This window comes from Mesocricetus auratus, unplaced genomic scaffold (assembly GCF_017639785.1).
Source record: "Mesocricetus auratus isolate SY011 unplaced genomic scaffold, BCM_Maur_2.0 Super-Scaffold_100081, whole genome shotgun sequence".
NCBI classification, from domain to species: domain Eukaryota; kingdom Metazoa; phylum Chordata; class Mammalia; order Rodentia; family Cricetidae; genus Mesocricetus; species Mesocricetus auratus.
Window position 1 is genome coordinate 288,012 of NW_024429237.1, and position 27,526 is coordinate 315,537.

Here is a 27,526-nt window from a genome sequence, read left to right on the forward strand (position 1 = left end):
ATCTCTGAGTTCAAAGATGGCCTGGTCTACAGAGCCAGTTCCAGGACAGCCAAGGCTACACAGAGAAACCCTATCTTGAAAAACAAAAAAGGGAGTAAAGATAGACCATGACCAAAAGCAATTTGAGAAGGAAAGGCTTTATGTGGCTTACACTTCTATATCAGTGATCACCATCGAAGGAAGTCAGAACTGGAACCCATGCAGGCCAGGAACCTGGAGGCAGAGGCCATAGAGGACGCTGCTTACTGGCTTGCCTCCCATGGCTTGCTCAGCCTGCTTTCTTACAGCCCAAGACCACCATCCCAGGAGTGATCCCACCCACAATGGGCTGGGCCCTCCCCCATCAGTCACTAAGAAAATACAGGCTTGCCTACAGCTGATCTTACGGAGGCTTTTTTTTTAAAACTGAGGTACCCTCTCTGATAAATCCTGCTTGTGTCACACTGACATAAAACTAAGCATATCACTCTCCATCCCCTCGTCTTTTTTAAAAAAGAATTTAAATTCATTTGTTGTGGGGACAAGCACGTGTGTGAGGTCAGAGAAAAACTTTTGGACTTGGGTGGTTCCTTCCCTGATTCTCTTTGTCCCTCCTCCCAAAGAGGAAACATTGAATAAACCCCTTTTCTTCTGTATTTATCTATTTTACCTGTATGGATATTTTGGCTGCATGTATGTATGTGCATGCCCAGAAATCCACGGGGTTCCCTCTAACGCTCCTTCCCTGAGAACGTCGCCTTTCTGGCAACCCAGCACTCACCCACACACGCTTTTTTTTTTTTTTTTTTGAGACAGTGTCTCAGTGTGTACCCCTGACTGCCCTTTGATTGTGTAACCCAGACTACCTGGCTCTCCCTCCAGAATGTTGGGATTAAAGCCGTTCGCCACCAGCTTGGCCAGAAATATATATATTTTTAATTCATTAATAAACAAACAACCGATGCTGTGCAGCACACGAGTAATCCCACTACTTGGAGATCGCAAACCGAGTTAGAAGTTCAGTGTCATCCTCAGCAATATAATGAGGTCCTGGCCAAACTGAGCTAACGAGAAAAAAAGTATCAAAAATCAATTAAAGTTTTGAAATGACGAATCAGCTTCTTTTGAAAACGCAGCCTCCAGGCCTAAAGGGTGGCAAGCTAGCACTTCCGGGAGGGAGGGAGGGAGGGACCACGCAAGCGGTCTTGATTTGAGTCCCCCTGTGGGTGGGCGGGGTTTTCCAGCTAGACGGGCCCGAATTGGTCTGCCTGCAGTAATCTTAGCCAATCAAGATGACGAAAGTGCCTCGCCCCGCCTCGCGCAGGCGCTTTTGCTCCGCGGAGGAGGGCACTTGGGTTTGCAGAGACGAGTTTGCTTCCGGGCTGGTAGCGGCGTGACGTCAGGAGGAGGGCAGGTAGGTACGGGGTGCGGACCGGTCCGCGGCGGCGATGGGGGTGGCAGGACCTCTACCGCCTTGGCGCGGTAGATGTGAGACGTGCGGACCCGAGCGGGTTCCCAGGGCCCAGCAGCCGTTTCACGCCAAGGGCTCCCCTAGCCGTCTTCACGCAGAAGACGAGCCCAAGGGTGGAACATGGTGCTTAGGAACTGTGGCTTGACGGCCTGACGACATGAGTTCGACCCCCGAGCATACTGAGAAGAATCGATTCTTGTGGGGTGTTCTCTGCCCTACACACACACACACTTAGTGGCACACTTCCCCAACACACATACACACAAAACAAATGTGATTTTTTTTTGAGGGCCTGGAGAGACTACTTAACGGTTAAGAGCTTGTTCTGCTCTTGCAAAAGACTGGGGGCTTCAGTTCCCAGAGCTCACACCTGCCTGTAGCTCCGTAGACTCCAGCCCTCCGGCCTCTCGAGCACTTGCACTCACTGGTGCGTAAACACACACCCATACACATAACTTAATCATTTTAAAATTTGTTAGTAGGTAGAAGAAAACTTTGTCCCATGCTCTTTCTTCTCAATGCTTAACTCCTCGACGACTCCCAGCCGCAGCCAGCCAGGACTCGGGCAGCTAGGAACAGCAGAGGAGACTGATGCGTAGGCTGTCATGTGCTCAGATGTGATGACCTCATCCCTGTGCATCCACCTGAGCAGCCTGTGTGTACCTGGCTGTGGTACTCCCTATGGTGATTAACCATCTTTAAGGCTTTGGAAGCTGAGGCGGGAGAATCTGGAGTACAGGGCCAGTCTCCAAAACCTATGTTAAACATTCTGGAACAGACCCCAGGCACACACCAATTCACAAGCTGCGTGTCTATACTATAGGCAGCCCCCATACACTTACAGCAAGCCCCAAAGTCATTCCTCCTGTTGTTTTGTTTGTTTTGTTTTTGCTTTTTGAGATAGGGTTTCACTGTGTAGCTCTGGCTGACCTGGACTTGCTGTGTAGAGCAGTCTGTACCCTTGGTTCTGTCCCCTGAGTGCAAGATTAAGACGCATCACACCCTATACCTTATTCTGCCCTGACAGATAAAGAAGTGGGAGCTCCAGGAAATTCAGCTGTAACTCCAGGGTGGGCACTTAAGTACCTGGCCATCAGAAGTATTTGGGTGACAGGCTCAGTAGGTGAGGACCCTTGCCACCAAGCCTGACAAACTTCCATCTCTGGACCCACATGTTGGAAGTGGGGAACGGACTCCTCCAAGCTGTCCTCTGACCTGCACACACTGACACATTCTTGCCTGTACACACACAGTGATTTTTTTTTTTAACTTAGGGGTGGGAAGATCGCTTAGCAGTTAAAGAGACATACTGCTTTTCTGAAGGTTGAGTTCAGTTCCCAGAACCCATGTCAGGTGACTCACTGCTGCCTGTAACTCCAAGTCCAGGGAATCTGACATCCTCTCCTAGACTCTAGGTGTGTTGCACACACACCACACACATACAAACACAATTTTTTTCTTTTTCTTTTTTTTTTTTTTCTTTTTTTTTTTTTTTTTTTGAGACAGGGTTTCTCTGTATCTTTGGAGCCTGTCCTGGAACTCACTCTGTAGACCAGGCTGGCCTCAAACTCAGAGATTCGCCTGCCTCTGCCTCCCGAGTGCTGGGACTAAAGGCTTTCACCACCACTGCCTGGCCCATATACACACACAATTTAAAAATAAATCTTTTGTTACAAAATGCTCAAGCTGGGCAGTGATAACTCATACCTTTGACCCCAGCAGGAAGCAGAGGCAGGCATGAGTTCGATACCCATGTGGTCTACAGAGCAAGTTCCAGAACAGCCAGAGCTCTTACCCAGAGAAACCCTATCTTGAAAAACCAAAACAAGAAAATCTTGTTTTTACACTGGATGTATTCATTTTGTATGCATTCTGGTGTGTGGGTATATGTCATGGCACACTTGGAGGCTGAATCTATTCTCTGCTTCCATCATGTTGGCCCCAATTTTCTTCGAGTTTTAAGTGGCTGGGGAACCACAGCTCAGCCTTTTGGTTAAGATAAAGTACAAATCGTTTAGAATGTCAGAAGACAGGTTACACTTACATGAAATAAAAACCTACTAAGGATCAGTATGGTGCCTCGGTGGCTCATAGCACCTGCCACACAATCCTGGAAACCCAAAACCTGTTAAATTTGTAAGGGCACAAAGTTGTCTTATGGCCTGCACATGTGCACACACAATAATATCTATACATGTACCTAGCCTAGGACAGTTGACCATGGATGTTCTGTGTTAAGAAGACAGAAGTGTGTGTGTATTATCCATCCTGTCATAGCAGTTTTACCTGCCTGTGCTCACTCTGTAACACCTGTCCTCCCCTGACAGGGCTGTCGCTAAGTAAACAATCACTATACTAACCAAGCCATAGCCCTGTTCTTCCCACCCACCCACCCCTTTTTTTTTTTTTTTTTTTTTTTGGTTTGGTTTTTCAAGACAGGATTTCTCTGTATAACAGTCCTGACTGTCCTAGAACTCCCTCTGTAGGCCAGGCTACCTCTTCCTCCCAAGTGCTGGACTAAAGGTGTGTGCTACCACTATCTGACTCTTAATTTTTATTTTTAATTAACTTACTTATTTTGCGATGCTGGGGATGGAAGGCAGGATCTTCTGCATGCTTGGCAAATATGGTCCCCATGAACTATACCCCCAAACATTTTTTAGTTTTATTTTGACATTGCCCGTGCTGGTCTCAAATTTGAACTCCTCCTATCTCAATCCTATTATCCTTAGTAGCTAGGATTATAAGAATTACACCTAGCGCCGGGCGGTGGTGGTGCACACCTTTAATCCCAGCACTCGGGAGGCAGAGGCAGGCGGATCTCTGTGAGTTCGAGGCCGGGCTGGACCGATAGCCTCCAAAACAATACAGAGAGACCCTGTCTCGTAAAAACCAAAAAAAGAAAAAAAAAAAAAGAATTACACCTAGCTCCAAGAAGTGACTTTAGATGGGGTGATTGAATGAGGCCTCTGGCATTCAAGAGAAACATCAAAATCTGCAGTGCTGGGGCCTACCTAGAATCCTCCAGTAAGGGGAGGGACGTGGGGCTCAGTGGTAGAGTACTGGCTTAGCATTTGTGAGTCTCTGAGTCCATCACAGTAGTTCAGGAGCAGACAGCCAGAAGTCAGCTTGGCCAGAACAGAGAGAGTAAGTGACCTCCGAGGGCTGAGGTGGGGAGGCAGTAGGGCCTGTAGGCTGATTAGAAATCTGACTGGGAGTGTCTGGAGGCCAGGGGACATGACACAGTAGTACCTAGTGTAAGATACCCCCGCTGGGCTGGTGAGACTGTTCACTGACTTTTCACCAAGCCTGCAACCTGAGTTTGATAAAAAGTTGAAGTGGGAAAAGGAGAGAACGGACTCCTACAGGATGTTCTCTGATCTCCACATGCTTAACATGCCATGCACATCTACACACAGGCATATACAATAGGTAACAATTTAACATGTAAATTTTAAAGAGCCCTTGCAGCTTCTGCATCCAGAGCAGGACAAGCAGTAGGAATTGAGGGCAGGGCTAGGACACAGACCACCATCCCTCTTGGTCACCCCAGTGTAGTGTCTGGAGCCACATGGTTCTCTTAACTGTCTTTCTGCCTCCCTCCCTCCCTCCCTCCCTCTAGGCTGTCCTTGGATGCCCTTGCACCCTGTGGAGGCTCAGTGCCAGGTCACAGCTCACCTACTGTGAACCTTCAAGAAATAGGAGTAGCCAAGCCAGACCACCACTTAGCCACATCTGTACAGAGCCTGAAGCCTCTGCAGGCTCCACAAGAGGGCATACCCCATCGCTGCATGCACTGACTACTGACCAGGCAACTCTCCTTGTTGCAGTCTTGCTACTGAGGACCCAGAGGCAGCTCCCAAGATGGTGAGTAGAAGATTCCCTGGCCTGGTCCCTCCTGGGCACCAGCAGTCTCCAGCAGCCCTGCCCCTCCCAGGCTCTTGTGTGGTAGCTGGTGATTGTTGTGTGTAGTGGTTGCAGACCTTTTCTGGGCACAAACCACCACCACCTAGCAAGTCCTCTCTCCACCTGGATCTTGCTCTCTCCCTCCCCTTTCCCTTCCTTTCTGATGCTATTTAGCTGAGGATGACCTTAAACTCCTGTCCCTTCTGCTCAGAGATCCTTACCTAGTGCTGGGTTATGCTGCAGAGCTGGGCAGGGACCAGGGCCTCGTGCTTGCCAGGCAGGCACTCTGCTACTGAGCCGAGTTCCCACCCTGTGTTAGCCACTGTGAAGTATGGGGGTATTCTGCCCTCTCGCCCTCGCAGGCATTCTAGGAGAGTGTTGTCCTCTGGAAACTCTGCAGTCACTCTTTCAGATGTGACTGGACTTTGTTTGCTTATGTAGAGTGGCTATACACGCACGTGGTGGTCAACCTAGGGGAGTAGGAACCTTCTACCGTGGGTTTCAGGGTCCTTAGGGTTGCTGACAGACACCTTCACCCACCGTCTCATCAGACCTAAGTAATCACTCTTTGTCCTTCCCTCCTCACCATCCCGACAGCCACTCAGCTACCTCCAGACTCTGAATCTCCCTGCATGAGCATGTGTGCTGGCCTGTCTGATTTCACACTCAGCATGAGATGTTCAAGGATGTGCCATGTACTGTGCCCCAGGCAGGGCTGGCCTCAGGACTCTAGGCAGGTGCTTTGCCACTGGGCTACATCCGCAGCACTAGACCATGGTTTTTTGTTGCTGTTTATTTTTGAGATTGTATTTTAATTATATTTCCCCTTCCCGTTCTTCCTTCAAATTCTCTCATAAATCCTTCCAGCTATCCTTCAAATTCATGGCGTCTTTTTTCATCACTTTCTTACATGGATATATGTATTTGTAAATGCATGTGTATTCCCAAATATAACCTGTTGAGTCCATATAATGTCACATGTGTATGTTTTCAGGGCTGACCATTTTGCTGGACCACCCTCTTAGATTTCTTCTTGGGGAGTGCTACCCCTGCTGCTCTCAGTCTTCCTCGGTTGTCTGTAGCTCTTTGTGTAGGGTTGAGACCTCGTGGTCTTTACCCACCTTGGAATGTTTGTTGGCGTCCTTCTTGTTCAGCTCACGTTAGGATGATCCTATTGTTGAGACTTTACGGGTATAACTTCTGATGTTACTAAGAGACATAATCGCACAGCAGAGTCCCCGATCCTCTGTTTCTTGCATTCTTCCTGCCCCCCTTCCACAGAGTCCCTGAGCCTTGGTGTGGAAGTGCTCTGTAGATGTATCCATTGGGACTGGGCCCCACATCTCTGAATGTTAATTGCCTGTGGTTTTCTGTAGTGGTCTCTGTTGCAAAGAGAAGTTTCCTGGATGATGGGTAAAGACTACAGTTCTCAACCTGTGGGCTATGAGTCAAGATCCTTTAGGGGTCACATATCAGATATCCTGCATATCAGGTATTTACATTATAGTTAATAAGAGTAGCAAAATTACAGTTATAAAGTAGCAACGAAATAATTTTATGGTTGGGGTCATCACAGTATGAGGAACTGTATTAAAGGGCCAAGCATAAGGTCTGGATTCCGTTCCTAGCAGCCCATAAACCGGGGAGGTGGCCTTGGGAGGTGAAGGCAGGAGGACCGTGGCCAGCTTCAGCTACATAGCAAGTTTATGACCATCTGGGCCTTGTGAAACACTACTCAAAAAAGACAAACCACCAGGAGTCAGTGGCCACACCTGCTTCTTTACCATTGCATACAGTCTCTTATAAGACACAGTGGCCTTAAGGGACTTCCCAAAGCCATAACAATTGGTTTTCCAGCCAAGTTACCACTTAGATGGAACCTTCAGCATGCCCCCAGATCCCTGCATCATCCTCTCTGACTCATGCTTCCCCTCTGTTTTCAGGGTGAAAGGAAAGGCCAAAACAAGTACTACCCCCCGGACTTCAACCCCGAGAAGGTGAGTAACTTCCCCAAGACCCCCAAGCCTCAAGGATCAAGTGTCACGCATCACCTAGAGAAAACTCCAAGGCCCCTGAAGGATGTGTGCAGGCTCTACCCAGTTACCATGCAATTGCATAGAAAGTCCTTCTATAGACTCTGGTGTCCCTGGGGGCTCCTGGAACCACATCCTTCAGATACCAAGGACAACTCTGTCCCTGGCTCCAGACTGTACCTTACCAAGACCTCCACACCTGCCACATGGCTTGTAGGATGTAAGACTGAAGCCCCTTCTACCCAGGGAGGCACTTGTCCCCTAGCAGTAGGAACAGCAAGAAAACAGCTAGCCCAGCTTGGTCTTGCTTACCTTCACTCACCCTTTCCTACAGCATGGCTCTCTCAACCGATATCACAACAGTCACCCCCTTCGAGAACGGGCTCGGAAGCTGTCACAAGGCATCCTTATAATCCGGTAAGAAACTACCCACCCCTCTCCCAAAACCCCCACTTTGCATCAGTCGCATGTCCCCTGATTGATTAGCCCAGTGCTGCAAGGTTGTAATTCCGTAAAACAGGAAGACACTGCATCAGACAGCTATTGCTGCATAACAAAACAATAAGTATTTGTTATTAATAACAAGTCTGGGTACCTCTTCTGGGCTTGGAAGGGCTTGTCTAGGTCTTCTTTCTTCATTGGTGGGGGCTTGGTAGCTGAAAACCAATTGGTCCAGCAGGGCCTTGGCCTATAGAGATAGACTGTTCCACAGGGGACCTTTCTTCCAGCAAACCAGCAATATCATGGCTCCAAAAGAGCGAGCAAAAGTGCCAGGACTCTTAAGACCAAGCCCCAGACCTGTCACACTTCTACATTCTCTCCCTTCAACTGCCCAGTGTGGATCTTGATTCCAGGCTGGGGCCAAACTCTTCCTCTGTGTGGAACATGCCACAGAGTGATGAGCAAGGATATGACCACAGAAGGAAGAGTGGCTGGCCAGGGCCTTCCAGATAATAGATGGCTTGAGGCAGTGGGATCACTTGGGTCCAAGAGTTCAAGAGCATGCTGGGTAACATAGCCAGAACATATCTTAAGAAAAAGGGGAGCAGCAGTGACCCAGTGGGCGAAGGTGTTTGTTGCCATCCAGACATCTGAATTAAATCCCAGAACACACATAGTGGAAGGAAAGAGCCAGCTCACAAGCATTGTCTTCTGACTGCCACACATACAGTGGGTAAGTAAGTATGAGTCAGGGAAAGCAACAATGACAACGCGTGTCTTTTCTTTAGGTTTGAAATGCCATATAATATCTGGTGTGATGGCTGCAAGAACCACATCGGCATGGGTGAGTTCACCCTCCTCTGTCCTGCTGCCCCTTCAGCCAGGTGCTAAGAGACACCGGAAACGTTGTCAACCCAAGGCCAAACCGGAAGGTGGCAGGTACCCAAGCTAGAGAACAATGAGAAGGCTGGGCCCTGGGATCCAGAGCCTGTCTCTGCCAGTTGCTAGCAGATGATCTTTACCCATCGACTGGACTTTGTGTGCCTCAGTTTCCCAGTCTCTAAAGTGGGTGATGTAAGGCCCAGTCCTGTATGCCCAAGGTGCTTTTTGCAGCATGTGTTCTGTAAAGAAGGCTGGGGCATGCTCTCTGCCCGCACATTACTGCTGTATCTGAGCCAGCAGCATGACACCTGGGCAGGGGTTGCCTTCCTGGCTTCCATCTCCACCTCTGGGATGTGTAACAAACCCTCAGTTTCCCTCTGCTCTCACACTACAGCAGTCCACAGCATCCCGTCTTCTTTTAATTTGATTTATTGTGTGTGTGTGGTGGGGGTTGTGTACGAATTTGTGTGTGCATGCAAACACAGTCACACATGTGTCACAAAATTGTGGCAGTCAGATGGCAACTTGTGGGTGTCAGGTCTCTCCTTGTGCTGTGTGGTGTTTCCCAGAGATGGAACTCAGGTTGTCTGCTTTAGCAGCAAACACCTTTATCCACCGAACAGTCCTTCCCCACACCTTTACCCCATCCCATCCCGTCTGGATTCAGAGCTTTCGTTGTTAACCACTACGCCACTGTCTCAGCTAAGGGCTGCTGTTGTGATGAAACATCATGACAAAAGGCACTTGGGGAAGAAAGGGTTTGTTTTACTCACAGGTCTATACAACAGTTCTTCATCAAAAGCAGTGAGGGCAGGAACTCATGCACGGCAGGAAGCTGGAGGCAGGAGCTGCTTACTGACTTGCTCCTCATGGCTGCTTTCTTACAGAACCCAACACCACCAGCCCAGGGATGTCCCTACCCACAATGGGCTGGGTCCTCCCCCATCAACCACTAATTGAGAAGATGCCTCACAACTGGATCTTATGGAGAACTTTTCTCAGTTGGGGATTCCCTCCTCTCTGATAGCCAGCACACCCACAGAGCCTCACACATGTGCCATCTATGCTGGTACCTGATGGTAGGGATGTCCCTCATGCCAGTTCTGCAGCAGCCAGTCTGTAATCCACTGAGTTTTCTCAGGCTATGCCTCATGGTCACATCAGATCCCCCAGAGGGAAGCACTGTTCCCAAGACCACCCCAACAGATACTCCTCAGAGTCGTCACCAGCCCCAGGCAGCTTTTCCTGGGAAACTGACCAATGAAAATTGCTTAGAATTCCACAACCCTCCGAAACAGCTGCCAGAACTGAAGAAACACATTTACTCATTTATTATAAGATACTACAACCAGTTTGGTGGCCTTTCCAGTGCTGGAGAGGCTGAGGCAAGAGAATGGTGAGATAGAGGCCAGCCTGAACTACATAGTGAAACACTGTCTCAAAAAAGTAAAGGCTGGGTATGATAATTTAGTAGAATGTTTGTCTAACATTTCTTTTTTTTTTTTTTTTTTTTTTTGGTTTTTCGAGGCAGGGTTTCTCTGTATTGTCTTGGAGGCTGTCCTGGAACTTGCTCTGTAGACCAGGCTGGCCTCGAACTCACTGAGATCCACCTGCCTCTGCCTCCCGAGTGCTGGGATTAAAGGCGTGCACCACCAACGCCCGGCTTTGTCTGACATTTCAAGGCCTTGGGTTCAGCTTCATAATAAAATACATGCATAGATGAATGAAAGATAAAAGATAGATGGATGGATGATTGGCTCTTCATAGATAGAACAAGCAAATAAAGATGGGCAATGGTGGCAATGCCTTTAATCCCAGCACTCAGGAGACAGAGGCTAGCGGATCTCTGTGAGTTCAAAGCCAGCCTGATCTACAAAGCAAGTTCCAGGACAGCTATGGCTGCACAGATACCCTGTCTTTAAAAAGCAAAAAACCAAACAAACAAACAAAAAAAGCAAATAAGTGAGAGACACATGGCATGGAGATATCAGGGGCACCCCTCCAGGAGCCTTGCCCTGTCCAGCTACCCAAGAGCCCTAGTATCTTTTGGAGGCCTCATTATATAAAAACCTTTACTATGAGTAAGACCTGCTGTTGAGCCTTATCTTGGAATTGCTCATCCTAGGCAGAGGCAAGAACCTCTCAGTGAGCAGGACCTACCACTGGGTAAGGGCAGGGCAGGGATTTTCTTTGGATCCAGCACCAGAGCAGATGTTGCTGTGGTAGCCTATGGAGCAGAGACATTGTCATGTCTGTGGCCTGCCTCTGGGCTCACTAGGAACCAGAAAGTGGGGATAGTAGCCAGATGCACACAAGGTGGCTGAGGAAAGGAGAGGATGAGGCCTTTGCTGACAGGGGAAGTGCGAGAGGCCCACAGGCCTGCAGACCACAGGACAGAGACTGGGCCAGGGCATGTCTAAGACCTTGGATCCTGTCCCCAACACTGAGAAGAGTGGGCACTGAACCACCCCAGATGCTCATGGCCACCCTTCAGCCATTAAAGTAGCTGGCCCAGAAAGGAAAACAGCCAGGTCAATGCCATCAGTAGCACCCAGGCTCAGTTGTTCCCATCAGGCTGTCACTCAAGGTCAGAAGGCAAGACTACATCACCTCCCAGGAAAAATGGACGTGTTTGTCAAAGGAGTGTTGAAACCTGAGTTCATACTCACTCAGGTAGTATGTATTTACTTATCTGCGACAGGGTCTGGCTGTGTCACCCAGGCTGGCTGCAAACTCCACCTTGCCTCTGCCTCCCAGGTGCTGTGGTCTTGGGTATACCCCCACATCCAGCTCTCCATTGCCATTTATTCTCAGAGCCCTGTGTGATCAGAATTTCCATAATCTCTGTTGGCCAGATGGGAAACTGAGGCCCAGAGGGATGAGGCACCATGCTTAGGGATACACAGTGAAAGCAGCCCTGAAACCCGAGCCTTCCTGTTCTGGGCCACGCTTTCCAGGGGTTGGGTAGTCAGTGCCTCCCAAACTTCATTCTTTCCTGCCTTGGTTTCTGTGCCTTCCAGGGCACTTGCCCTACCAGGCAACAAATCACCAGCTTGGCCCCCACCCAGAGAAAGCTGTCACAACGTCTGGGTCCCAGCCTCTTTTCCTGCCCTCAGGTGTGCGCTACAATGCAGAAAAGAAGAAGGTTGGCAACTACTACACAACTCCAATCTACAGGTAGGAGCATCTGGTGGCACCTTTGTGACAGGTGTGGCATCACATTTAAAGGGTCTGTAGAGGAGTCTTGGAGGGGAAGGGAACTTAGCATCTTCCTCTAGAGCCATTCTTTGTATAACTGCCTGTCTTGGCCCACCAATCAGGGCTTGTCCCTACCTCCTCCAACCCTTCATGGCCCCTACCTGCCCCAGTGAAAGCTCAGGTCCTCTCACTCTGCTTCAGACCACGCAGCCTCTGTTTCCTCCACACAGAAAGCTCTTCTCCAGGAAGCCAAATTGCCCCTCCCTGTGCTGCTCAAACACTCCCTCCACAGGGACCTGTTTTAAGCCATTACCTCTTATGTGGTCATTCTTCTTGCTGGCACATGCTCATCTCAGGCACATCTGCCCCTCCTAGAGCAAACTGTCTTATTCTGCTAGCAATATCCCCAGCTGCTGGCAGCAGCCTGGTGCAGAGTAGCCAACAGAGGGAGGGCAGGAGGATGCCCAGGTGGGTAGCTATTGAGTGGGAGAGTGAATAGGTAGAAGATGGACAAATGGATGAATAGTTGGTGGGTGGATCAATAGGTAGGTAAATGGGTCTGTATACCAATGCATAGATGGACCAATGGGCAGGCAAGTGGGGGATGGATGGATGGATGGATGGATGGATGGATGGATGGATGGATGGATGGATGAATAGGTAGATGCACAGGCATACAGATGGATAAATGGATGAGTAGGTGTGTGTGTGGATAGGTAGATGACGAATGAGCAAATGAATGAAAGAGTCGGCTTTAGTGCCTGAGTGGTTGGTTGTAGGTGTAGACACGATCTTAAAGTGTATCCTAGGGAGCATTGGGATCACAAATGGGTGCCACTACACCTATCATTAAACGTTGGGTTTTTGTCACACTGGGGGGTGAAGGCTAACACTTGGAGCATGCTGAACAGGCTCTGTACTTTGGAGCCCCAGCCCCATCTTCAGTCTCTTGGTTGCTCTGTCTAGATGCAAGCCTACGTATCTTCCTCAGAGTTCTCCCAGATCTGAACTGGGTGCAGTGGGTGCTCAGTGATTTTTTGGAAGAGTGTGTACCCCAAAGGAAGTGGGCAGTGGTCTCAGGGTAGGATCACTGTGCCCTAACTCCAGTTCCTCTCCAGGTTCCGGATGAAATGCCACCTCTGCATCAACTACATCGAGATGCAAACAGACCCTGCCAACTGTGACTATGTCATCGTGAGTGGTGCCAGTCGCAAGGAGGAGCGTTGGGATATGGAAGACAATGAGCAGGTTCTGACCACAGGTGAGCACTGTCTGCTTGTCCATCCCACATGACCCCAGGCTGCTTCCCCGAGCCATGCTTATGTGGTCCTTGCAGAGCATGAGAAGAAAGAGAAACTGGAGACGGATGCCATGTTCCGCCTGGAGCATGGTGAGGCTGACCGCAGCACACTGAAGAAGGCCCTGCCCACACTCAGCCACATCCAGGAGGCACAGAATGCCTGGAAGGATGACTTCGCTCTGAATAGCATGCTACGCAGGCACTTCCGGGTGAGGGAACCCCACAGTAGACATCAGCAGACTAAGAGCTGGGAGACAGTGGTTCAGATCTGTGTCCCCATATCCCACTTGCCAGCTGGTCATTTCCACCCTGATCCCAGGCAGTACAGAGTCATGCCCCTGCCTAATCTCTTCTTGCTACTATAACAAACATACCACAGACTGGGGAGTTTATATACTAAAAATGTATCATTCACTGCTATACAAGCTGCAAGTCTAGCATTGAGGCATCCACTAATTCACTATGTACAGAGTGCCTGGTCTGGTTCCTCTAGAACTTCCTGCTGGATGGATCCTCAAGGGCCAGACAGGACACATAGGCTCCCTATAAACTCCTGTGTAAGGCACTGATCCCATTCATTGGGGAGAGCCCTAACAACCTAGTCGCCTCCCCAAAGCCTCATGTTGTCAGCTATCACACAGGGCACTAAGTTTCAACATAAGCAGGGAGCCAGTTTGTTTGTTTGTTTTACTTTGGTTTTGGTTTTCTTTCCTTCTTTTTTTCTTTCTTTCTTTATTTTTTTTTTTTTTTAGATGGTTTCTCTGTGTAACAGGCTGTCCTGGAACTCATAGAGATCCACCTGCCTCTGCCTCCCAAGTGCTGGGATCAAAGGTGTGCACTACCACCGCCTGGCTTTTAAATGTGTAGCCCAGGCTGACCTTGAACTTATGATACTCCTGCCTCTGCCTCTTTCAGCAAATCCTACCAATGTGAGCCACCACAATTGGCTGGAGCCAGTTTTGATGATGTGGTTCCAGTCACACCAGGGACTGAAACAGGAAACTCCTGGCCCAGGAGTTGGAGATTAACCTCAAAACCAGAAAGCTGGGCCTGATGCTCAGGAAGCTGAGGCAGGGGAACTACTTTAAGTTCCAGATCCATCTGGATTGCAGAGGGAGTTCCCCCCCCCAAAAAGAAGGTGGAGAGAAGAAAAAGTTCTAGGGCCCCAGAATTGGCAGTATGGCTTAGGTCTAAGTATGGCCTTAAATTCCCTTTCCCCTGCCTGGACCTCCCAAGTACTGGGATCACTGGCCTGGCCACCAAAGCTTCTTTATCATGTCATGAAATGTATCTAGCAGGTCACACCTGCTGCCCATCATTAATCAAAGTGTAGTGTTGTAGCACATGACCATCTCTCTGGCATGAAGGCGCGAAGGGCTGAATGCAGGACCCTGATGTGAGCCCATCACGTGGGGTTGCTTGTGCGTCACGGGTACTGTATGGGCCCTTCGCTTGCTTCAGGCCAAGGGAGAACAGACCCAGTGGCTGGAGTGAGACCTGTGGGATTCTGATGTCCTTCCCTGTGTGTTATACCCACCCACAGGAAAAAAAGAAAGCCATGCTAGAGGAGGAAGAGAAGGACCAGGCACTCCAGGCAAAGGCCAGCCTAGCCATCCCTCTTGTCCCAGAGACAGAGGACGACCGAAGGCTGGCTGCCCTGCTACGGTTGCATACCCTGGACTGTGAGTGGTGGCACTGGGCCAGAAGGTTCATGGGAGGCAAAGGTTGCCAGGTTTGGGGGCACCTGGTCCCTAGGGAGCCCTGTTGCTTACAGTGGCGAGGGGAGCGCAAAGCTTGGGTGTGTTTTATGCACACTGCCACTGAGCCTTAGGCCCTTTACAGTACCCCTTCCTCCCTACAGCCTATGAGGACAAACAGAGACTGAAGCGCACAGAGATCATCCACCGCTCTTGGTTCCCCTCAGCCCAGGGACCTAGTGCCAGCAGCAGCAAAGCTAGCAACGTCCTCAAGAAACTGTGCCAGGGCCGCAGACCACCCCCCAGCACCACGGGCACAGTGGGGGACCTGGGCATAGTGAGGAGATCTCGAGACGTTCCAGAAAGCCCCCAGTGTGCAACAGACAGTTCCTTGTCAGCAGAGCCAAGGGGGCCACCAGGAACAACCCAGGACAGACTTCAAGAGACAGCAGAGGCCCCTAGAACCAGCAAGACACCAGAATCCAACAGGAATTGTAGAGTCTTACCCTTAGGTTCTTCCCAGAAGGACCTACTGTACCCCAGCAACCCCAGTGCCTCCCTGGTGGCTGACTACTCGGACTCAGAGAGTGAGTAAGGGAGTCAGAATTCCAGGGACCAGAAGCCATGACTCGTCCAGACCTTACAGACTGCAGGCCTCATTGCTGCCAGCCCAGCCACAGACTTCTCTCCCTATACAGATCATTATTTATTTAGTTTTGGTGAGGATGTCTGTGCCTTGGTGTAACCCCTGACACCTTAATATTAAAGCCCTGTTCTTTGTCCCTGCCTTGGGTTGCTAAAGTTGCCTAGTATCTCTCCTGCTTTCCCTTCCACCTAATCCAACTAAGCAGATGCTGCTGCAGCCACTAATGTGACAGCAATGCCCCCGCACAGCAGAATGAAGGGTCTGAGATACTGGATCAAGACTGGCCATGGCCTGGGATAGCCTCCTGTATGAGGTGGCAGGAAGGACATCCAGGCTGCATGCCATAAACCAGTATGAGCCATTCATAACGACCCAACTATTAGTAGTAACTGTGAAACAACCATCAAAAACACCCTGGTCCCAAGCTAGTGAGAGATCACTGACTCCGGTCTGACAAATGGGGAACCTGCATAAGACCGAACTAGCCTCCCTTAATATAGGTGTCAATGGTGCAGCTGGGACAATATATGAGGCCACTGGCAGTGGGTCCAAGACCTAACTAACTCTAATGCACAAACTGACTTAGTGGAGCCTATTCTATGTGGAGAGATACCTTGCTCAGCCTAGACACAGGAGTATGGGGAGGTGCCTTGATCCTGCCTCAACAAGATGATAGGACAGACTAAATAGACTTCCTAGGGGAGGTCTTAACCCTCTCCAAGGAGCAGATGGGAGGGGGGAGCAGGAGGAGAAGAGGGAGGGGGAACTAGGGCTGGAATGTAAAATAAATTAATAAAAAAATGTTAAAAGAAAAAAAAGTTGTATTAGCAAACCACTGACTTCCACAATCCAAAGGCAAGGATAGTAAAGATCGCTAGAACCCTCAGCAGAGAACTTCTGCTTCACTGTATCCCACCAATGTATTTGAAAAGTGCCTTGATTGATAATCCCTTCTTTTAGTATATAAACATTGTAGGGAGAGATCTTACCAACCCTTAGCACTGACCACGCCCATTTGGGCTTGGTCACAGGTCCGTGGGAGGAGGCAGGAAATAAAGGACTGGGAAGAGAGAGCCTTAGTCTCTTGCTGGGATTCACATCCGGTCTTGTTTCTGTCTTCAAAGGACCCTTGAGGCCTGCACTGAGTTCTCAACTAGACTGTATGGTATAGGGGCAAGACTATGAACTGGAGTCAACCGGAATGTTCATCCTGGATTGGCTTTCTAGTTACAAAGTCACAAAGCAGCAAGATGTATAAATTGTTCACACACACACAATATATACATATATATATATGAATCACACACTTTATGAAGGGTTAAGATGGCTACTGTGGAAATTTCTTAAAAGAGAAACCGGCAACCCAAGTTGGTCTAGGCGGCTTCTGAGACCTCTCTCCTCCCAGTCCTTTATTCCCTGCCTCCTCCCACCTGTGACCACGCCCAAAAGGTGGCCAGTGCTAAGGGTACATTAAGATCTCTCGCTATAAAACATAATAAAATTGTAACCATATTGGAACAGGGGTAAAAAAAAAAAAACACCCTGGTCCAGCCAGTGGTGGGCACACACCAGTTATCCTGGCGCCCCAGCAGTACAGAGAAGGTGTGGTCCAGTCCAACCTGGGCTACGTAGAGAAATCCCTGTGGGTTTTGTTTGCTTAGTTTTGTTTTTAAGATAGGGTTTCTCTATCCCTGGCCGTCCTGGAACTTACTATGTAGACTAGGGGGAACTCACAGAGCTCTGCCTCCCAAGCGCTGATATTAAAGTCTGAGATTTATTAGATTTATTTTTAATTAAGCGTTTGCATGTATGAATATGTTGTCCCACTGAGGTCTGAAGGTCTGTAACTGGGGTTAGAAGCAGCTGTGAAGCCACCTGGGAACCGAACTCTGGTCCTTTACAAGATCAGTATACGCTCTTAGCCAGTGAGCAGTCTCTTCAGCCCCGAAGAATAAAAGTTCCTCGTGGTACTTGCTTTTAAAGAAATGGGACTAAAAGTAATCCGAGGCTGGGTGTCTGTGAGCCGTGAACGAGTAAAGCTGAGGCTGCCAAGTATCGCTTCAGTAACGAATGAACAGTTCTCAGCAAAAATAACCCCATCACTGATCACCAACTCTGGCCTTGGCGCAAGGTCTCAGCGACACCGGAAGAAGGAAGAAGCTAATCACCGGGCATGGCTCCGTGTGTGCATGCGCAGGCGCCGGCCGCAGGATGCGGCTCCGCCACTCAGCCTGAGCGGGTTGCAGTGTGGCCCAACGCGCCAGGCACCATGCGTCTGGAATCGATCCGCTACTCCCCGGGCTCCCTGCAGATCCTCAATCAGCTGCAATTGCCTGAGCACTGCAGCTACGAGGCACTGGGCTCGGTGCAGCAGGCCAGCGAGGCCATCCGCGCCATGAAGGTGCGAGGCGCCCCCGCCATCGCCCTGGTGGGCTGCCTCAGCCTGGCGGTGGAGCTGCGGGCGGGCGCCGGCGGTCCTGGGCTTGCTTCTCTGGTGGCCTTCGTGCAAAACCAGCTGCGTCTCCTTGTCGCCGCCAGGCCCACCGCTGTCAACATGGCCCGTGCCGCCCGAGATCTGGCTCGCGTGGCAGCCCGGGAGGCGGAGCGCAAGGGTGCCACGGAGGAGACCGTGCGGGAAAGGTACGGGAACCTGGACCAGGCAGTGCAAGCGGAAGCTAACTGACCCCCCTTTTCCCTTCTACAAACACCAGGAAGCAGGCGTCGTGCAGGTGTGCGGTGTCTAGGGGCCCACTGGCAGGACTAGAAGTCCATCCCCGTGCTGTGTTCCCCAGGTCCTTCAACTCAGTCCCTCGTACCGCCACACCAGGCTCTTAACACCCGTCCTGTTAGGCTCTGCCGTGCGGTCTCCTGTCTTGTCCTGCTTTCCTCTCTACCTCTCTCCTTCCTTTCCCACTTCCGGTCAAGCCACTTCGTTCTCAGCGTTCTGCTGCATCTGTCAGGTTCCTGCGCCCTCCTTCCCCTTCTGTAATAACACCTTGTCCCCAACTCTGCCTTCTTGTCCTTGATTTTACCAGTTAATCAACTGCCTCTCCCACCACTAATGTCATCACCGCAGAGGCAGATTTTTTATTGTGTTTACTACCACCCCCAGCACCTGACTCACACGGATCTAGTGAGTAGAGTGGCAGGTGTCCCCAGGAGAGCCCCACAACTTTGAGGAATGGAGAGCAGCTAGCCAGGTCCTTTCCAGCAGTGCTAAGAGCTCCTGTTGTCCCCAGAGTGATCTGCTTCGCCGAGGATATGTTGGAGAAAGACCTCAAAGATAACCGGAACATCGGGGACTTGGGAGCCCGCCACCTTCTAGAGCATACCAATCCCAGGGGTGGCAAGGTGACAGTGCTGACCCACTGTAACACCGGCGCTCTGGCCACTGCCGGCTATGGGACAGCCCTAGGTGAGGAGGCACTGTCAATTGGCAGGGCATGGGGGGGTCTTCTTTGGGGTGCAGGGAAAAGCACTTGAGCTGGGATGTTGTTCGGTGGCAAGAGTACACGCTTGGCTGAGGCTGGCTGAGCAGTTAAAGGTTAAACTGCTTTAGGGAGGAACCTGTTCAGTTCTCAACACCCACACTGGCTCATGGCCACCTGCAATGCTAGCTGCAGAGGACCCAACACCCTCTTCTGCCTCCATGGACACCTGTGTTCACATGCTTATAAACATACACACACACTATTGAAAATAAATTCTTTAGAAGATTACATACTTAGCTTAAGATGAACAAAATCCAGTATTTAGTTGCCAGAACCCAAAAGAAGAAACCCAAACTTTCAGCCACAGAATGGTTTTGGGTTTGGTCTTTTTGGGAGGGGGGAGGTGGTGTTTGTTTTTTTGTTTTGTTTTGAGGTTTTTTGGTTTGGTTGGGTTTGGTTTTTTTTTGTTTTTTTTTTTTTTTTTTGGTTTTTTGTTTTTGTTTTTTCAGACAGGGTTTCTCTGTAGCTTTGGAGCTTGTCCTGGAACTTACTCTCTATACCAGGCTGGTCTTGAACTCACAGAGATCCGCCTGCAACTGCCCCCCTCTGTTGGATTTAAAGTTGTGTGCCACCACCTCCTGGCATTTGTTTTGCTTTTTTGTTTTTCAAATATTATTTTTGTGTGTGTGAGAGTTTTTGCCTTCTTGTGTATATGTGCACACATGTGTGCCTGGTGCCCAAGGAGTACAAAAGATGCTTCTGAGTCCCCCAAAGCTGAGTTACAGATGGTTGTGAGCCGCTGTGTGGGTATGTGGAGCCATCTCTCCAGCTGGGGATATTAGTCTGTTGTTGTTGTTGTTGTTGTTGTGCTGTTTTCCCTACCCCAGTATATTAGTTCCTGTACAGAAATACTTAGGAAATTGTTGGCAGTACTGGTATATCAAGGAGTTCAACCAATGGCGTTAGGATCCTATCCCTCATTTTGCCCATAGATTGAAATAGTTCTGCTATCAGAGACTGGAAACTTCCCTGGGCCACCTGCCTGACCTGAGCCACTTGCCTAGAGAAGGAACATGGTGTTGACTCCCAGAGGCCTGGGGAGCAGAGTGACATACCTAGTAAGACTGGGAAAGCTGTAACCAGGAGATAGGGACTTGGGAATCAAGGCAGTGGATTCCTCCTAGCCCTTGGTTGTCCAGGAAGCAATCGTGTCTGCCTAAACCCAGCGCTGGGTCTTGGGAACCCAGATCTTCAGAACAAGGCTCACCTGCCCCGTTCACTGATTCAGCCTGCATTCACTAAGCAACTATCAACTTCAGGGAGTGAAAACACAGTGGTAAACTGTGGAGGAGATGCCAGGCTTGTGCAGACTGAAAACAATGGAGTGATAAGGGATTTAGGGGTATGGTCAGCCACGGCGCACTGCTAAGAATCCCCCATTAAAGAGCTGGGTGGCTGGGGGTGGTGGTGCATGCATTTAATCCCAGCACTCGGGAGGCAGAGGCAGGCAGATCTCTGTGAGTTCGAGGCCGGGCTGGACCAATAGCCTCCAAATCAATACAGAGAAACCCTGTCTCGTAAAAACCAAAAAAAAAAAAAAAAAAAAAAAAGCTGGGTGTGTGGCTCAGCTGTTGAGCCTCTGCCACCCAAATGCAATGCCATGGGTTCCATCCATCCCTAACACCGCAGAACAAACAAAAAATAAATTATTAGAAGGTGCTAAAAGCTACTCAACAGGCTGGGGCAAGACCCTATGTCAACAATGACAAATGCCCTAAATGACAAGGACGGGGCAGGGACTAAAGAGAGAGTGGTGGGGCTGCTGTGTGTGCGAGACTGAGGAATCTCAGGGTGTCAGGCATGGATGTAAAGATGGGGTGAGCAGTGTGTCCACACAGGGAGCAGTGACATCAAAGGCTGCAAGTCTCGCTGTGCTCTGCACTGGCCTCGGCATCCGCAGCCTAGTCTCAGGCCACCCTGCTTGTCCTCTGGTTTGCCCCACAGGCGTGATCCGATCCCTACATGAGATGGGCCGATTGGAGCATACCTTCTGCACAGAGACCCGGCCCTACAACCAGGGAGCCCGGCTGACAGCCTTCGAGCTGGTGTACGAGCAGATTCCTGCTACCCTCATCACCGACAGCATGGCGGCTGCTGCTATGGCACACCAGGGTGTATCAGGTCAGTGAGCCTGGCTCAGTGGGGCAGGTAGTGCTGTGGGCATAAAGCCAGGTATGTAACCTTCCTGGCTGTCCCCCACCCCACCCCCCAGCTGTGGTAGTGGGAGCTGACCGTGTCGTTGCCAATGGAGACACAGCCAACAAAATAGGCACGTACCAACTGGCCATTGTCGCCAAGCACCACGGAATCCCCTTCTACGTGGCTGCCCCCAGCTCATCCTGTGACCTCCAACTGGAGACTGGCAGGGAGATTGTCATAGAGGAGCGACCTAGCCAGGAGCTGACGGACCTGAATGGAGTCAGGATTGCTGCACAGGGTAAGGTGTGGGCTTGGCACTCGGTTGTGTGGGCATCAGTGGCATGAGCTGCTTTGCTCATTCACCCTCCTCCTCAGCTGGGTTCTGATGTTGGAGGTTACATTCAAGGTCAGACTTCGTAAATTGTGCTGGTGGGTAGAGATGGGGCTCAGGAGGTAGAGCATTGGGTTGGAGACCTAAGTTTGGTGCCCAGAACCAACTTTATAAAAAGACAGCTGTGGTGGCATGGGTGGGTTTTTGTTTGCTTTTATTTGTTTTTTTTAATTAATTAATTTATTGAGACAAGGTTTCTCTGTGTAGGTAGCCTTGGCTATCCTGTAACTCACTTTATAGACCAGGATGGCCTTGAACTCACATAGATCCGCCTGTCTCTGCCTCCCAAATGCTGGGTTTAAAGGCGTGTGCCACCACCTCCCGGCATGGCACAGGTTTATAATCTCAGTGCTGGGGAAACAGATGGCAAATCCTTGGTACTTCTAGCCAACTGAGTCTAACCAGCCAGTCCTAGATGCAGTGAGAGACCATCTCAAAAGCTAAGCTGGATGGTTCCTGAGGAACCCTAACCCAGGCTGACTGCTAGCCTCTGTTTGCAAGAGCACATGCATGCACACACAGGACAGGGCTAGGCGTGGGGGTGCAAACTGTAATCCCAGCATTCCAGAAGCCCAGGCAGAAAAGCCACACGAGTTCAAGACCAGGTGGTACAAGTGAATTTCAGGCTAGTGTGTAACTGACAAGTGAGGCACTGTCTGAAAAACCAAAAACAATAAGAAAAGCATAAAACCAACAAGTCCCCCTCTGCTCAACAAATGTCTGTATAGACAGGCAGGGATGATGTACATACTGTGCTCCCAGCACCAGAGAGGCTGAGGCAGGGGGTCTGCTCAGACTTCAGGTTCATCCTGGGCTACATAGTGAGACCCCACCTCAAAAACCAGAAAGAATTGGGTGATTGGTAGTGGTGTATACCTTGATCCCAGCACTCGGGAGGCAGAGGCAGGCAGATCTCTGAGTTTGAGGTCAGCTTAATCTACAGAGTAAGTTCCAGGGCAGCCAGGGCTGTTACCCAGAGAAACCTTGTCTTTAAAAAAAATTCAGAAAGCGGGGACCTGATGGCTGCTCATGAGGCTGAGGCAAGATCACCAGTTCAAGGGTAGCCTAGTCAACATTAACTCTATCTCAAAATAAACATTTTTAAAGGGGCCACGAATATAACTCAGATGTGGAACACTTACCAGAATGTACAAGGCCTGAGATTCAACACCCAGTACTACATCAAAAACGTTTACATTAAAAATAGTCAAAGTACATTGTATACACATTAAAAAGTCTTTAGTATGTGTGAACCCCTAGATTCTCAAGGACTCTCTAGCCCTAAGAATTGCTGTGGACAAATGACATCAGCCAGGGAGTTGTCAGAGCCAAATCCCACCTTATGTGCCCTCTCTCCCTGCAGGAATCCGGGTTTGGAATCCTGCCTTTGATGTCACCCCCCACGAACTCATCACCGGTGGCATCATCACTGAACTGGGTGTCTTTGCCCCTGAGGAGCTCCGAGCAGCCCTAAGTGCCTCCGTCTTCTCAGAGGGACAGACCCTAGATAATCTCCAGATGTGACACGCCCCCATACCTGCTGTAGTTCCTCTGGTTTTATAATAAAGTTTTCAAATGGCTATCCCAAAGCCCATCCTCACCCACACCCCTCCTTTAGCTGCTGGAGCAGACCTGACTCTGCAGAGTCCCAGCATCCCAAGCAAAGCTGCCCAAGTTTATACATGTCAGGCCATCCTTTGTATGACCTATGCATGGGGTGCAAAACCAGATGTGGGGGTGCACACCTGTAATCCCAGGTCCCGGGAGCCTGAGGCAGGAGGATTTCTTTGAGTTTTAAGTTATCCTGGGCTATAGATCGAAAAAAAAATAACAACAACAACAATGTAGAGATAATCAGGATGATCTTAGCTGTCTTTGAAGTGTTTGTTTCTTTGTTTTGTTTTGTTTTTCAAGACAGGATTTTTCTAAGTAACCCTGCCTGTCCTGGAACTTGTACACCTGCCTCTGCCTCCTAAATCCTGGGATTAAAGGCATACACACCACCACCACCACCCGGATATATATATATATATATATATATATATGTATATATATATTTTTTTTTATTTTATGTGTGAGTGCTTTACATGCAAATGCCTGGTGCCCTCAGAGGCCAGAAAAGGACCCTGGATCTCCTGAAACTGGAGTTACTGATGGTTGCGAGCTGCCGTGTGGATGCTGGAAACAGAACCCAGGTCCTCGCTGCAAAAGCAACAAGTGCACTGAAAGAGAACAATCAGTAATCAAGATAAATGTTTGTTTTTTCTTTCTTTCTTTCTTTCTTTCTTTCTTTTTTTTTTTTTTTTTTTTTTTTTGGTTTTACGAGACAAGGTTTCTCTGTATTGGCCTCGAATTCACAGAGATCCGCCTGCCTCTGCCTCCTGAGTGCTGGGATTAAAGGCGTGCACCACCACCGCCCGGCAAATGTTTGTTTTTTTCAGACACAGTTTCTATGTATCTATGTGGACCAGACTGGCCTGGAACTCACGGAGCAAAAGGTCAAAGGTGTGAGCCACGACAACCTGCCTGCCTCACTTTATTTTTCTATTTATTTTATTTTTGAGTCTCTGAACCTGGAACTCATCAAAGAGGCTAGACTGAGTGACCCTCCCACCTCTCTTCAGCCTCCTTAGCACTGGGATCACAGGTCTGTGCACCATCACCCACTGGGGATGGAACTCGGGTCCTCATGCATGAGCAGGAGGCACTTTGCTCACTGGGTGATGTTCCCAGCCACCAGGTGTATATTGCAAATCTTGTGTTTGTTTGTTTTGTTTTTGTTTTCTGAGACAGGGTTTCTCTGTGTAGCTTTGAAATCTATCCTGGAACTCTATAGACTAAACTGGCCTCGAACTCACAGAGATCCGCCTGCTCTGCCTCCCGGAGTGCTGGTACTACAGGTGTGTACTGCCAACGCCCGGCTTATTTTAAATCTTTTCATATTGAAAAAAGCTGGATGGTGGTGGCACACGCCTTTAATCCCAGCAGAGACAGAGGATCTCTGAGTTCTGCAGCCCAGTGCACGCCTTTAACCCCAGCACTCAGGAGGCAGAGGCAGGTGGATCGCTGTGAGTTCAAGGCCAGAACTGGCTCCATAGCTACTTAGAAACCCTGCCTTGAAAACCAAACAAACAAAAAACCTGCAGGTGTCAGTTCTGAGTGCGCCACCACCCAAGATAGAACTCCAGCGCCTTTACACACAGGGCCACCTCACCAATGATTACTGAAGCTTTTTGGCACTCCCTTAATTTTCCACCAAAAGTGAGTTCCTTGCTTGCCTCACCCCAGGTCAAGCTTGAACTTTTATGTATAAAACGCACAAATCATCGTGTTTTATAATACACAAGCGTCCCGACCCCTGAAAATGGTAACGTAATTCTCCTCCAGACTTTTTGAACAGCTATTCTTCTCTAATGTGAGCCTCTGGGTCCCCTGTGCCTGTGGCCAATGACGTCTTGCGACTTCCGGTTCTCCGGCGCGTGGCCCCGCCCCCGCATCCCCCAGCGCGTGGTGAAACATGGCGCAGGGACAGCGCAAGTTCCAGGCGCAGAAACCTAAAAGCAAGGCAGCGGCAGCGGCGGACCGGAGCCGAGGGCCGAGGAAAGGCGGTGAGGAACGGCGTGGGATGAGGGCGAGAGGGCGGCGGTACTCGGGGAGGGCGGCCCAGGCTCACTGGCTGGTGTCACTCCGTAGGTCGAGTCATCGCTCCCAAGAAGGCGCGCGTCGTGCAGCAGCAAAAGCTGAAGAAGGTGAGTGGCGGAGGTGGAAACGGGCCGAGGGGATTCCAGCTCTGGGTCTCTGCCCTCTCTTGTTCCATGGATCCAGACCCCGCACTTAGCTTCTGTGGGGTTCAGACTTCGTAGGGACTGTGAGGAAATAGCCTCGGACTGTTTGTTTGTTATGTGTTTTAGTGTTTTACCTGTTTGTGTCGTGTGTGTGTGCGTGCAGTAAGTGTGTGCCTGATATCCGAAGAGGTCAGCAGAGGATTCCAATCCCCTGTAACTAGAGTTGTTGGTGATTTTGAGCCCTCATGTGTGCTGGGAACTGAACATTGGCCTTAAAGGATCAGAAGTGCTGAAGCCTGGCGAGGTAGCGCACGCCTTTGATCCCAGCGCTCCGGGCGCAGAAGCAGGCTGGTTTACTTATATGTATGTGTGGTGTGTACCCATGCCCACGGAAGCCAAAAGAAAAAGCACCGGCTGCTCTTCCACCCGATCTCAACTCAGTTTCCAGCACCTACACGTCAGCTCACAGCCATCTATAACTCCAGTTCCCAAGGGATCTCCAATTCCGTCTTCTACAGGCACTGTGTGAGTGTGGTACACAGACATACATGTGAGCAAAACACTCTCATACACATAAATAAACTGGTTTAAGTCTTGAGTAGATCATTCTGTCTTCCCTAACCCAGCAGCCTGCTCTGCCCCTTGGGGCACCCACTCTCAGGCTCTTAAGTGAGTTCCTTCACAGTATACCACTAGATCACTTTGCCTTTTTGCCTTCCAGTCTAGTCCAGAAACGGCCTCCTACTTCTGCCCCATCGCCTCTCATCCGCCTTCAAGGCTGGCTCCTCGACAACACTACCCTCTTCCTGCCCTAGCTGCTGTGACATCTGCCTGTGCTCACAGCTGGTTCCCCTCTGCCCAGAACCTTCCAGGTCTGCTTCCTATTCAGCAAAAGCCCAAGTCCTTCAGCTTTCCGGCCACATTGCCTTTCATCCTTTCTTCTGGCCCTCTGGCCTTGCTGGCCCTTTAAGGATTGTTTGTCCCGGTGCTAGATATGTTCTTTTGACCTGAGCATGGTAGCACATGGGCCTGTAGTGGTAAATCCAGGCAGGAGTAGCTTGAATCTGAAGCTGTTCTCAGAGAACAAAAGGAAAGGATGTGGGAGGGTTTGTGTGTGTGTGTGTGTAGGCTGGGAACAGTGAGAGCTTGCTCTGTGTCCCTCACAGACCCTGGAAGTGGGGATCCGGAAGAAGATTGAGCATGACGTGGTGATGAAAGCCAACTCCAGCCTGCCTAAGAAGCTCGCACTGCTAAAGGGCCCATCAAAGAAGACAGGGGCCGACACACCCAGCAAGACACCATCCTAAAGGCACTGGGACTTTGCAGGTGACCCCACAGGCTGGCCGGACTTGAACAGGACCCCCCCTCCACTCCTAATGGCACCTGGGACAGCAATGGGCAGGTGATGATAAAGCCTGAGGCCAGCTCCGCAGGGTACTGAAGAGGCACTCAGCTTCCTGTAGGCTCAGAGTCTGTCTTTACTGTGGTGACACCGTGTGATGAACCTGGCTCTGATGTCCCTCTGGCTCTCAAGCAGCTCAGTGGGGAGGCTGTTTGAGGGTAGGTGAGCCTCACTGTTCTCCACAAGAAACTTCCCCCACCCCCTCAGTGCCCTTGACAGCCACAGACCCAAGAAAGGGCAATGGCATCAATAGCAGAAGCTGGCGAGTACAGGTAATCTCTTCCCCAGGTCCTGGGTGGCCCTGGCCCCAAAAGCCATCCCCTCTAGTCATCTAGTGTCAGTTGTCCTATACATGAAGAAGGGTTCCATATCTTCAGTGAGGCACCATCTCATCCTGTCACACTAGTGATCCAAAGCCACTTGGGGATGGCCAGTGTTACCCAATAAACCTGTGCTCACAGAGGCTGCCTGCCATTCCTGTGCTTCCTGTTCTCTCCCCATCTCCCATCTCTCGTCTCTCATCGTGCCTGGGGGGCTAGCCTGCTAACACTCCAGAACCTGGCCAGCTCAGCCACCCTACTCCTTACTCTGCTTCTGTCCATTGAGGGGCTCACACCTCTGATAGTCACTCAGACCTGCTGGACCCGATGTTGATCGTGTCATATGCAGAGTGCTTGACCTGGTGGCATCTCCCTTGGTGTGGCCCTGGGGCAAGCGATGAGTATGCTGATGGCCTATCTGTTGTTCTTTTGTTTAAGATTAAAA

The 27,526-nt window shown here is 50.1% G+C and overlaps 3 protein-coding genes across 3 annotated transcripts; all 3 read left to right on the plus strand.

The window, feature by feature from the left end:
* Window positions 1–1,324: 1,324 nt before the first annotated feature.
* Yju2b (YJU2 splicing factor homolog B) lies at window positions 1,325–15,694 on the plus strand. Its single transcript, XM_040736782.1, has 10 exons — window positions 1,325–1,393; window positions 5,073–5,317; window positions 7,300–7,353; window positions 7,724–7,806; window positions 8,619–8,674; window positions 11,829–11,889; window positions 13,029–13,171; window positions 13,247–13,419; window positions 14,754–14,892; window positions 15,072–15,694. The coding sequence occupies exons 2-10, from the start codon at window positions 5,315–5,317 to the stop codon at window positions 15,500–15,502; spliced, it is 1,143 nt and encodes a 380-aa protein (XP_040592716.1). The 5' UTR covers window positions 1,325–1,393; window positions 5,073–5,314; the 3' UTR covers window positions 15,503–15,694.
* Window positions 15,695–17,324: 1,630 nt separating this feature from the next.
* Mri1 (methylthioribose-1-phosphate isomerase 1) lies at window positions 17,325–23,154 on the plus strand. Its single transcript, XM_040736788.1, has 5 exons — window positions 17,325–18,193; window positions 18,793–18,968; window positions 20,989–21,165; window positions 21,257–21,481; window positions 22,938–23,154. The coding sequence occupies exons 1-5, from the start codon at window positions 17,727–17,729 to the stop codon at window positions 23,096–23,098; spliced, it is 1,206 nt and encodes a 401-aa protein (XP_040592722.1). The 5' UTR covers window positions 17,325–17,726; the 3' UTR covers window positions 23,099–23,154.
* A 1,448-nt stretch (window positions 23,155–24,602) lies between these two features.
* CUNH19orf53 (chromosome unknown C19orf53 homolog) lies at window positions 24,603–27,221 on the plus strand. The gene is made up of 3 exons (XM_040736781.1): window positions 24,603–25,182; window positions 25,268–25,323; window positions 26,526–27,221. The coding sequence occupies exons 1-3, from the start codon at window positions 25,092–25,094 to the stop codon at window positions 26,664–26,666; spliced, it is 288 nt and encodes a 95-aa protein (XP_040592715.1). The 5' UTR covers window positions 24,603–25,091; the 3' UTR covers window positions 26,667–27,221.
* Window positions 27,222–27,526: the final 305 nt, after the last annotated feature.